Source organism: Rhinatrema bivittatum, chromosome 8, assembly GCF_901001135.1.
Source record: "Rhinatrema bivittatum chromosome 8, aRhiBiv1.1, whole genome shotgun sequence".
NCBI classification, from domain to species: domain Eukaryota; kingdom Metazoa; phylum Chordata; class Amphibia; order Gymnophiona; family Rhinatrematidae; genus Rhinatrema; species Rhinatrema bivittatum.
This window is the reverse complement of record NC_042622.1, coordinates 264,339,516-264,351,425: the sequence shown is the minus strand read 5'-3', so window position 1 is coordinate 264,351,425 and position 11,910 is coordinate 264,339,516. Positions and strand designations below refer to the sequence as shown.

The 11,910-nt window shown below is 46.2% G+C and overlaps 1 protein-coding gene across 4 annotated transcripts in view; it reads right to left on the bottom strand.

The window, feature by feature from the left end:
* Positions 1-1,914: 1,914 nt before the first annotated feature.
* Positions 1,915-11,910, bottom strand: part of MTA2 (metastasis associated 1 family member 2) — a 93,942-nt gene continuing 83,946 nt past the window's right edge. For 2 of the 4 annotated variants that reach the window (XM_029614874.1, XM_029614872.1), the window contains 5 exons: positions 5,414-5,642; positions 5,069-5,158; positions 4,785-4,903; positions 3,711-3,871; positions 1,915-3,084 (listed from right to left, as the gene is read on the bottom strand). In XM_029614874.1, coding sequence (XP_029470734.1) covers positions 2,922-3,084; positions 3,711-3,871; positions 4,785-4,903; positions 5,069-5,158; positions 5,414-5,642 — 762 coding nt within the window. In that variant the 3' untranslated portion in view covers positions 1,915-2,921. The remainder of the gene's footprint in view (positions 3,085-3,710; positions 3,872-4,784; positions 4,904-5,068; positions 5,159-5,413; positions 5,643-11,910) is intronic. The other 2 variants (XM_029614873.1, XM_029614875.1) reach the window with 2 other exon arrangements.

Below are 11,910 nucleotides of genomic sequence, written 5' to 3'. Positions count from 1 at the left end.
AGGGGAGTAGAAGGCTAGGTAGCATCCCCTGCTGGGGGGAACGGTTGAGGGTAGTCTGTTGTCATCTTGGTTCGGGAATGCTCTCTTGAAGAGGAACATTTTTAGGACTTTTTTGAAGTGCGTTCTTTCGCAGAGACATCTTATTGTCTTTGGTAGGCTATTCCTTAGGAGCGGTCTAGCAGACAAGAAAGCGCGTTTTCTGGTTTCTACTTGGTGAGTTTTGCAGGTGGAGCATCTAGTAGATCTGATTAGATGATCTTAGCTTTCTGGTGGCGTGTGGATTTTTATTGTTGAGGAGAGCCATGGGGAGTTCAAGTTGTGGATCAAGGAATGGATGATCATTGCCAGCTTATATTGTATTCGGAAGGAGATAGGGAGCCAGTGTAGAGATTGTAAAATAGGAGAGATGTGTTCTCAAAAGTGAGTGCTGGTAAGGAGCCTTGCTGTTGCGTTTTGAATGATCTGTAGTGGACAGGTGGCGTATAGGGGATGGCCTGTTAGGAGAGAGTTGCAGTAATCAATCCCTGAGAATAGTAGGGATTGGAGGACAGACCTGAAATCTGAATATTCGAGGAGAGGTTTAAGATGGCATAGTCCACGAGTGCCACAAATAGGCCAGATTTTCAGGATATCTACAATGAATATGCGTGAGAAAGATTTGCATGTACTACTTCCCTGTGGATATCCTGAAAACCTGGTCTGTTTGTGGCAGTCGAGGTCTGGAATTAGCCATCACTGCTCTAGATCCTCTTTTCCACTGAAAGAGGCCCACCTCCTGTATGTTTATTCCTTGGCAATATTTAAATGTCTCTATTATATCTTCCTTTTCTCCAGGCTGTATCTTTCAATCTTGTTCCTTCCTCCTATGCTTTATGGTGCAGACTGTTGACTATTTTAGTAGCTGTCCTCTGGAATAACTCCATCCATTTATAACCTTTTGAAGATGTGGTTTCCAGAAGTGTACACAGTATTCTAAATGAGATCTTGTCAAATCGATCTATTTACATAAGCCTCTATCATCTCTTTCCCAAACTGAACAACCCTAACCTGTTCAGCCTTTATTCAGAAAGGGGCCACTCCATTCCCTTCCCATTCTTGTTGCCTTTTCTGTGCATTTTCTAATTCTGCTATGTCTTTTTTTTGAGATGGGGCAATCAGAACTACACGGTGTACTCAAGGTGCAGCCACACCCTGAATTTATACAAAAGCTTTGTGATATTCACAGTTTTTCTTTATTCCTTTTCATATTTCCCAAGTCCTCAGCAGGGCAGGATCCACGCACTCCATAAGCAGTCAGTCCAAGACGTATGCAGTGAGGAACTAGACGTGGTCTTTTTCTGAATACGTTTTCCTCTCTTCATAATGGCTCAGACCTGGATAGGTGTCCTCAGTTTATGTCTAATCTCTGGACCTGTATTTCTTCCCAATACAAGAGAAAGTGAATTTCCTTCTTCTTGCTCATGTGGCTGTTCCCAACTGGAGCTGGATTGTGTTTGGTCTTGTGGATCTGTTATAGCCCGCCTCGCCCAAAAGTATTCCAAGAAGCCATTCTTTTCCAGAACATGCTAAAAAATCCCAAATTGTTTAGTCTCTTCTAACGTAGCCTTCCTGACTATTAAAGGGGAACTTGGCTGCGCCAAGTTTGTCCTGCTGAGTGGGGGTTTTGGGAGCTGCAGGGGCACACTGTTCTCTCCCCGTAGGCTCTGAAGAAGTGACTTCCTTGCAGATGGCTCAGCAGCAGTATCCCCTTCCTTGCTGCGCAGTGAGCGTCAAGCATTCATCCTTTCTTAGCCTGCCCCATTCCCACAGACTCTAGCAAGGCTCGTCTGCGATAAAATCCAGACTCCTTGCACAACCAAGATCCGCAGAGACCCAGTCCCTCCTATTCTCAATCTACCCCAAGAGATTCACAGAGAGCAGAAAATGGGACTTTTATTTCCTCTTTACTGTAAGAACTGGTTACAGAATCAGATTCTTAAAAAAGTGGATGAAAGATTCTAAGTTTTCATTAATTTGTGGTACAAAAGTCTCCTGTCTGACAACACATGGGACCGACTGTACCCGTCCACGCCTGTTCCCAGGGCAGGAGTGGAGTACTCAATTCCTTGGCTGTATAAAACGATTCAAACACCATAATAAAAGAAAATATTAAAAAAAAAACAAAAAAAACCCAAGAATGGTATAAAGCATCTATACAAACAAATATCTGCAGGAAGAGAGAAGATCAGGGGCAGTCTCCCATCCTCCACAACAGTCACTGATCACAGAAAGTAAGGGGGCATCATCATCCCATCTCCCATCCATAGGACACTCGCTGAGCAGAGAATGCAAGGGGCACCGTCCCCTAACCCTAGGACACAATAACTGAGCAGATCTTCAACCTTTTTTTTTTTTTTAGCGTTCCCTTTGGCTCTTACCTATTGCAGCTTTAGCACAAGTTCCCAGGAAACGGATGATCTGGTTCAGGCAAACCTGAGCCCTGAGGGATGGCAGCACGATAAAAAGCCAAAAAGCCTTCCTCCCAAGCCCTAGGTGCCAACCCTGTCCACGTGAGCACGCTGTAGCACCCCCCCCCCCGCCCGTAGCTCTTACTGTCTACACGTGCTGTCACTCTCCAGTCTCGCCTTCTGCATCATCAACAAATCCCCAACATGGTTGGACCTGAGGAAAAAGAGAAAGTAGTGCTCTTCCCCTCCCCGAACAGGAATCTTCACAATGTTTTAGGGGATTTCCTTGGAAGCAAGGTATGGGGGATACCAAAGGCGATCTGGAGGCTCCACAAATAGTTTAAAGCAACTTCTAAACCATAATAACTCAAGTATGAGAGCCAGAGATGGGAGGGGAGGAATTCTATTGGGGGTTTTTTTTTTCCCTCCTTTCATATTTTTGCCTTCAGAAAGATAAATATTACAGTGCTAGTCTCAGTCCTCCAGCACGATGAGGTCACTGGTGCCAGCTGGGTGCGCAGGGGGCAACGGCAGGGCCGGCCGCGGGGCCAGGGTGATGGATTTCGCCTTCAGCGGCAAGTTAGGTCTCCGGGCAGCCCGGCGCATCTCTATGTGAGTGAGGGCCTTCCGGAGAGACCTGTGGAAGAGGAGGGAGAACATTTACACAGCAGGCTTCCAAAAAGAGCAAGGCCCCCTAAAGAGACCTCAGAGAGAGAGGAGGGGAGAAGGTTACACAGCAGGACCCCAGAAAGTAAGAGGGAGAGGGCTACAGAGCAGGACTTGGCCTGAAAAAAGACCTGCAGAGATAGGGTTAACATAGTTGGGGGGCCCCAAAGAGATTTGGGGGAGAGAGTGATGGTTACAGAGCAGGACCCTGGAGAGATGAACAGGATAGAAGGTTACACAGCCAAGATCCTGAAAACACATGCAGGGAAATGGAGCAAAGTTTACACAGTAGGGTCCCAGAAAGAAAGAAGTGGAGAGGATTACAAAGCAGGGCAAAATGAGAAGGGAGTCCCATGAACCCGCCTCTTCTCAACCTTGCCACACACAGAAAAACCTTGTGACCCCCTCAAACCCCACCATGTCCACAGTTTGTCATCCTTGGTCCTGCTTTGTGCACAGCCCCCAGAACCCCCTGATTCCGCCCTCTTCCTAAGAATGCTCCTTAGGCTCTCTGTCCTCTCCGTCGCTAGGCCATGTGCTGCCCTCTCTTCCCCCTGGCCCTGTGCTGCCCCTTCTGCCCTCCCCATCTCTGGTCACCTGGTATCTTTCGTAGCCACAAAGACAACGGGATTGGGGGCATCGGCAGGGTTCAGTTTCTGGCGCTTCACGGTGGGCTGTGTACTGGACCTCATCCCTGAAGACATCAGTCTGCCATTGGCTGATAAGGGTGTGGTGGTGACAGCTCCTGCCACCTGCACCTATCAGAGAGCAGCATGCAGTCAGCTGTGTGACACCAGCTTACAAGTCCTTAAGGAGGGGGGGGGGGCAGGGATACAGTAAAGGGGAAGAGCACAGGTGTGGAAAATGGGAGAGCAAGAGAGAAAATGGCAGGAGAGTGAGTAAGAATAAAGTGGGATAAGCCTGTTCCAGAAGAAAGGGTGAAGAGATTCCTTGTAATGCTCACCCCCATCCGAGGGTGGGATGGGGGAAGGGGCAGGCAGAGGGAGAGATTCCTTTACAACACACAATTCTGATCCATAAGGGCAGGGATTCCTTACACGCTCATCCTCTCTCAGAAAGGGAGCGGAGAGATGTTCCCTTATACAGGCGAGCAGGGGAAAGATTCCTTACACGCTCATCCTCTCTCAGAAAGGGAGCGGAGAGAGGTTCCCTTATACAGGCGAGCAGGGGAGAGATTCCTTACACGCTCATCCTCTCTCAGAAAGGGAGCGGAGAGAGGTTCCCTTATACAGGCGAGCAGGGGAAAGATTCCTTACACGCTCATCCTCTCTCAGAAAGGGAGCGGAGAGAGGTTCCCTTATACAGGCGAGCAGGGGAGAGATTCCTTACACGCTCATCCTCTCTCAGAAAGGGAGCGGAGAGAGGTTCCCTTACACAGGCAAGCAGGGGAGAGATTCCTTGCATACTCATTTTGTAGCTGTAGGTCGGGAGGGGGAGGGGTTTGCACGGAAAGAGGTTTCTTACGCTCTCGCCCTATCCCAAAAAAGGTGGGGAAAAATATTTCTTAACCTCATCCTGTCTCAAAGGTAGGGGGAGTAGAGATCCCTTACACTCTCACCTTGTTCCAGAAGGGTGGGGTGGGGGGGGGGGCAGGGGGAGAGGGTCCTTACACATCCTGTCACTGAAGGGCGGCGGGGAGAGATCGCTTACACTCTCAATTGGTCTCTTGGCCACTATGGCTGCCAGGCTGCGGTTCTGGCTGATTTGGTTCCTGTTTATCGGTGTCTTGCTGCCTCTCGGGGTTTTGGGTTTCAGTGGGGCTTGTGCGGCTGAAGAACAAGAAAAGGATTCAGAGACTATTAACATCCTGACCAGTCAACCTGACTCTACAGCAAAAAAAAAAAAATCCTATACCCAACCAGACACCGGTTACAAACACCATCTAACAGAGAATTCCCGTCCCAAGTCCAGCTACAATCCTCTAAACTTCTTACCAAGCTCCTTCACGATTTTTGCAAGTGGTGGGCGCACGAGAGGCAAAATCTTCAGTGGCGTCTTTGCTGCTTTTGGAAGTCGAATAGAACCTGGAAAGAGAAGAAAAAAAAGATCAAACACAGCAGGAGATGTCATTGACACATTCACCCAAAGAGTCACTGCCCCATCCCTTCAGAAGCGAAAGGGGTCATTGCCTCCACCCTTCACGTGCACACACAGCAAGAGGGTCACTCCCTGCTCCCTCCACGTACACACAAGGAGAGGAGTCATGTCTTCAGATTTCTCTGGGATGGACAGGCACTGTCTTTTTTTTCTATTTATCACATGTAAGTCCCTCTACGTACACTCTGCTTTGATGTTATTTGAGTTGATGGGAGCATAAGGTCTTCGTGCAGCTCTACGCGGCTGCAGAATGTCACGACACATCCGGCGAGCAATTCGGGTCAGCTTGGTAGTCTGGAGCAGGAACGTCTGCCGGTTCTTGGCCAGGAGCTTGGCGCGGTTAGCACTGGTGGCATAGGGCGAGAGGCTCTGAGCTTCTGGGCGGGAGATATGGCCACGGGAATGAGGCTCCTGCAACAGAGACCGGGAGAGAGACACCTTGTCAGAAACTCGCACACACTGTTTAGACGACAAGAGAAAGGCTCTGGCAGCAGACACAGGATTAAGGACCACCCCTCGCACAAATATACATATTTGCTTACTGTGCAGAACAAAGACTCCTGCAACAGATATAGGATCAGAGACAACCTTGCCCCAACACTCTCGGAGGATAGTGGTGATTGGTGACTCGCTTCTGAGGGGCACGGGGACATCCATCTGCTGACAAGACATCTTGTCCTGGGAGGTGTGCTGTCTGCCTGTATTATGATTAGGGAGAGTGGACTGGAAGACATCCATGTAGGGATAGAATAGCCCCCACCAGAAAATGAAACGCTGAGTTCTTACTTATTAGCCTAACATTGCTTGAGACAGAAATCTGAACTGCATTGTCTGTGTACTGCAGAGTATAAATTCTCGTCCCCAGCACCTATTCCTCAGAACAGATGGAAGACAGCTCGATGCAGATCTGTTCTCCTGCACAGCTTCCCCTCACACCTTGTGGAGAATTCTTTGAACCTTACTCCAACTCCTTGCAGGGACAACACTACTAGGTTGCACTACTTATCTATTAGGGGCGAGATGAGAGGTAAACCTATGATTTATTGTGGTGGTGTATTAAATTATCTTCTCCCTCTTTTTGCTGTTCTGTACATAGGCATGTTGCTAGCAATAGTTTTGTTTTTACTCTTATTATATGCACATATGCTACATGTATTGCCTGTGTCACTTACTAGTGTACTTTCCTCCATCCTGATGATATATTTTTGCCAGAACACTTTTGTACTACAATACTGTTTTATGAAGTAAATTATTCTACTGATCTCCTGTGTCCATATCTCCTTCCCCACATGATATGCGATCAGCTACACTGCCATCTGCCAAGATATGAGACATTACAGAGAGATTGCCAAGAATTATCAAACCTACTGACTACTATCAGATGCTGGCTCATCAACGTTGGCATGAATGATACAAGTTTGCTTACCATAAACGGTGTTTTCTGTAGATAGGATGAATTAGCCATGATCTGTGGGCGATGTCATCTAGTGGCACTAAACGGAACTGTCACCCCAAGCTAGTAGAGCTTTGAGCTCTACTGATCATGTGAGTTCAGTTGTGCATAGATGTCACCTCAGAGTCTCCTCAGTCTATGTCAAAGCTAATAGGAGTATAGTCTACTCTCCAGGGAGGAAGGTAGGCATCTCATAGCTAATTCAGCCTGCTATAGAAAACACAGTTTACAGTAAGCAAACTTACTTTTTTTCTGTCAATAAGCAGGGCTATATTATCCATGATCTGTGGGTGAGTTCCAAGCTGAGGGCTGCAGCATAGTGGGTTTTATTGTATACAACCCGGACTCCACCTTGGAGACTGTGTATGAAGTGGTGCAACACTGCCTGACCCACAGCACTGTGAGGAAGCAAGGGTATCTAGATAATAACGGGATGTGAAAGCATGCACTAATCTCTCTGAGGTATGCAATTGAGGAAGTGTTGCTCGGACCTGATGAGCTGTGACTGGATTAGTGAGATTGAAACCAGCTACTGTTTAGCAATACTGAATGCAACTCGTAATTCAATTGGATAGTGTTCCCTTTGCTATTGTTGTTCCAAGCTTATTTGGATCATATGAGATGAACAGCTGCAACGTTCTCCTATGCGATTCTCTATGGCGCTTATAGTAAGCCACAGCTTTTTTTTTTTTTTTACAATCTAAAGTATGTACCGCTTTCTTATCATCACAAGCATGAGATTTTGGAAAGAAGGTAGGAAGAGCTATTGATTAGAGTTAAATGGAATACAGATACCATCTTTAGCAAGAATCTGGGATGCGTTCTGAGCATCACTTTATCTTGGAAGAATTGCATATAAGGCAGGTAGAGCACAAGCATTTGCAATTCACTAAGTTGGCAAGCAGAAGTAACTGCTACTAGAAAAAGTATCTTCCAAGTTAAGTACTTCACAGATGCAGTCTCTAAGGGCTCGAATGGAAGCTGCATCAGGTGAAGTCCTCAGGAACCGGTGGTTTGGGAAATGGAGGATATAGTTGCAAAAGAAATTTCATGAATTTTAAGACAAGAGGATGCATGGAAATAGGTGCTCTGTTTTCTGGAGAATGGTAAGCCGCAACAGCGCTGAGATGTACACATATTGATGCCAGAGAAAGTCCAGCTTGTGAAAGAAAGTGAAGATAGGACACAAGATGTCTGTGTTCATAAGTACATGGCTCCAGCCTGTGTGAAGAACACCATTTTGGGTAACACTTCCATTTAAAAGAGTAACTTTGTCTAGTGGAAGATTTCCTCACAGAGAGAAGTAGGTTCTGGATTGGTTCCAGTAAGGACCTCTGTGCTAGGACTAAGCACTCAACATCCATGCTATTGTCACAGAGTCAGAAGAGCAGGATGCAAAAGAAAGCCCTCTTCTTAAGACAAGAGACATGGGCGGTCTTCTGAGATGAATGGAAGGTCTTGCGGACAAGTGCACTAGAGATGCATACCAGGTTTGACTTTGCCAAGCCCATGTGATTAAAATCATGGCTCACTGGTCCTACATGAGCTTCTGTAGGGGCCTCACTATAAGTGGTATATGTGAAAAAGCAGGGAATTAAGAAAGCGTCTTGAGACTCAGAGTAATGGGCAGAAATTGTTTAGTTTTTGGTTCTGTTCTTTTGCAAAGAGGTCAATCCATGGGTGATCCCAAAGTCTGAACACACTATTGGCTATGGTCTGTTTTAAGGACCACTCGTGTGGTCGAAATATTCTGCTGAATCTGTCCATCAGGGTGCTTGCTGTACCTGGCAAGAAAGTGGCCTGTAATATGGCTTTGTTTTCTATTGCTCTCTGCATATGCTTAGAGACTTGGCAGAGGATCCAGGATTTGGCTTTTCCCTGATTATGTGAAACATGGCAACCTGGTTGTCTTTCTAGATCAATATGTCTTTTCTTCAGAGGATGTGGCTGAAGGTGCATAGTGCATCACTTTGAGCTCCAGTAAATTGATCCGTAGATGTTGTTCTTGAATGGACCACAAACCTTGGGTCTGGTAGGATCCAGGGTGGGACGCCCCTCCATAGAGGAAGCATCTGTGACAAGTATGACCTGATATGGTTTGGATTGAAGGGGGCACCCTTTTGAAGTATCCACAGGTGCAACTACCAAGCGATCTCTGTCATCATTTCTGGGGTGAGAGTGATCTTTGTATGAAGCAGTTGATTCCAATTATTTTCTTAGTCCCCACTGCAGGCTATGCATGTGTAAGCTTGTAAGAGGGACTACATGAATTAACACTGCCAAATGACTCAAGAGCACGAGAAGGCGGCAAGCAGTTACTGGTGATTCCAGTAGCACACTGGCAACCTTGGCTAATGCCATTGCCCTACCCAAAGGAAGGAATGTGCAAACCTTTATGGTATCTATAATGCCTCCAATGAATTGAAGGCATTGAGTGGGTTCTAGGACTGAATTCTTGAAGATGATCAGGAATCCCAGGAATTGAAGTGGCTATTGCTGTGTGGAGATACAACCAGAAATTGCCCCTTGTTGGGGCTATCAAGAGCCAATCATCCAAATAAGGGAATACACAAATTCCTTGACTATGAAAGTGAGCTACTATCCCTGCAAAGCATTTCCTTATAATTTGGGGGGCATCTGAAAGACCAAACAGAAGAACCTTGTATTGGCAATGATGTGTTTTTACCTTGAAGCATAGGCAGCACCAAAAGGAAGGCTGTATTGGAATGTGTGCATAAACATCAGTGAGATCCAAGGAGCACATACAATCATCTTGCTGGATAAAAGAAAGGATCATACTCAAAGAGGTCATTTTGATTTTCTCCCAGTGAAGATATTGATATTTTGAAGATTCAAGATAGGCCCATATTCCCCCAGACTTCTTTGCAATTAAGAAGCAGTGGGAACAGAATCCCCAATCGTGACAGGATTACATCTTGCAGTATCAGTTGTCGTACCTCGTGCTTGAGGTGAGCAGGGTTGGATGGTGGGACAGTTACATGCGGGATCACTGTGCAAGGATGAAATTAAGATCCCATGAACTTACAGGCTTCAAGACTGGGGATTTCATATGCTATAATCCTCAAATGAACTTTGAGACTAATGGATAAACAGAGATCAGATTCCTGTCTATGGAGAGGTAATAAGCCGCAATAGCACTTGGATGCACCTTCACAGAAAACATACAAAGACAGGGAGGACAGGTATCTAAAGAAGATCCTTAGGATAGCAAGTAGATGGATCTAGAGATGTTGAATGGCACCAAGAAATCTCTTCCTCTTAAAAGCAAATGACATTCTGGTTGATGGCTTCCTTGCAGAAATCAAGATATCCTCCTTGGATACAGCCCACAGACAAGTTAATGTGCGCTCAATCTCCATGCCATCAGGTTGAGAAGACAGATTGGGATTATGAAGCTAGCCCCCCTCCTAGGTGAGAAGCGACAGCTAGATCCCCAACTGAATTGGAGTCTATACTGAGAGTTGAACCAGACAGGAGAACCACATTGTCTGCACCAGGCTGGAGCAATGAGGATCATTTCCAGTGATCCTTTGTCACCTCCTGTGTCCTGGCTACCAATGGTAGTGGTGGAAACATGCACAGTAGATTGAAATTCCATTTGAACAGAAAAGCATCCAGCACAAATCTGGTCTTGCTTGGAAGCATGGAGCAGAAGCTCTTGATTTTCCAATCGTTCTCTGATGCAAATAGGTCCATGGATGGTCACCCCTACAGGGAGAACAAGTTGTTTGCCAGTCTCTGTGTCCAACGACCAACTGTGCAGTTGAAAAATACAGCTGAGACAATCCACCAGTATTGCTGGATATATCTGGGAGGTGTCACTTGCCAGGTAGGCTCCATGACTGAAATCCCACACCCAAATTCTTTGGGCCTTCTAGTAGAGAATCTAGGAAGCTGTCCCAACTTGCTCATTTATGTGAAGGAGTGGCCCTAAAACCCCTCCTTAACCAGTGTGGGATGAGGCTTAATGCCTGGTCCACCTTAAATCCTGCAGGAAGAGCACGCTCTGTGGGCAGGACCCTGCTGGGAGGGAAATAAAGGTCTGAGCCCAGCAGGGATCAGGAGGCCCTCTGTCTCCAGGAGCAGGTGCTTCTCACCCTCTCTGGAAAGTTGTGTCGCAAGTACACTGTAAAGGTAGGCAGTCTTCTGTTCTGTTTTTCTGTTCACATGAAGAAAGCGCATAAAGAAAGGCTGAAGTCAGCTTGGTTCCATATTTCACTCGGCTATCCTTACATATGGTGGTAGAAGTGAGATGTTTTCTCTATACTGGGCACAGTGAAAACCCAAGTCTCCAAGGGCTGGACAAGAAACTGAGAAACTTTAGCATGTCTGCCCTACCTAAAGAAGTGGATTTGGTACAGAAGAAGTGCTGCTAGCACCTCAGAGAACTGAAAAATTAAAGCACTTTGGCTCAAAGAACAGCACAGAAAAAAAATGACCTTTAATAGAAAGTGTTCTTTGGGATTTACGAGAAAACAAATTGTTTGTAGCAAGTAAGGGGACAAGATTTGCTTGCTTGAATTAGTGGAACTAAGTAAGTAAGTGGCTGGAAAAAATATTTTTCTTTTCTTTACCTGTGTAAACACAGAAAAGAGAGACAAACAAGGTGTGGTCCCTAAAGAGACTGAAACTGCCTGAGGCTGTGTGTGTATGTGTGCGTGCGCATGCAAAGGGCATGGCCTTCAACAGCAAGCTGAAGCTGCACTAAGCATAAAAGGCAGCCAAGTGAAAGCATGACTGAGCTAAATGTACAAACGTTTACTCAGAGCCTCTAGGAAGGGCAGAAGCAGCTACAAGTTCAGAGAACTTAAGCGAAACCTAAGACAAAGAGAAAACAAATGGCGCAAAACCCCGTGCCCGAGCACACAAAGCTTACAAATCTACCTTACACATTTACAGAAACGCCACTCAACGAGCAAAAAAAGAGTTCTACGGTCACAGAATACATGACCTCGTCTTTGATTCTAAGGCTCTATTCTCCTAAGTATCGGAGCTCACTAAAACCACTACCCCATGCATCCCAGACAAACAAGCACAAGCAATGGCAAATGAATTGGCAACTTTTTTCCACAACAAAATTTCTAACTTACTAACAGGCCTGCCTGTCAACTCTACCTCCACACACATCTCCAGACCCCCTCCCTCAAATTCTGGACCTTCACTGGAGTCATTTGAACCCACCTCCTCCCTGGAAATTGAATCCAT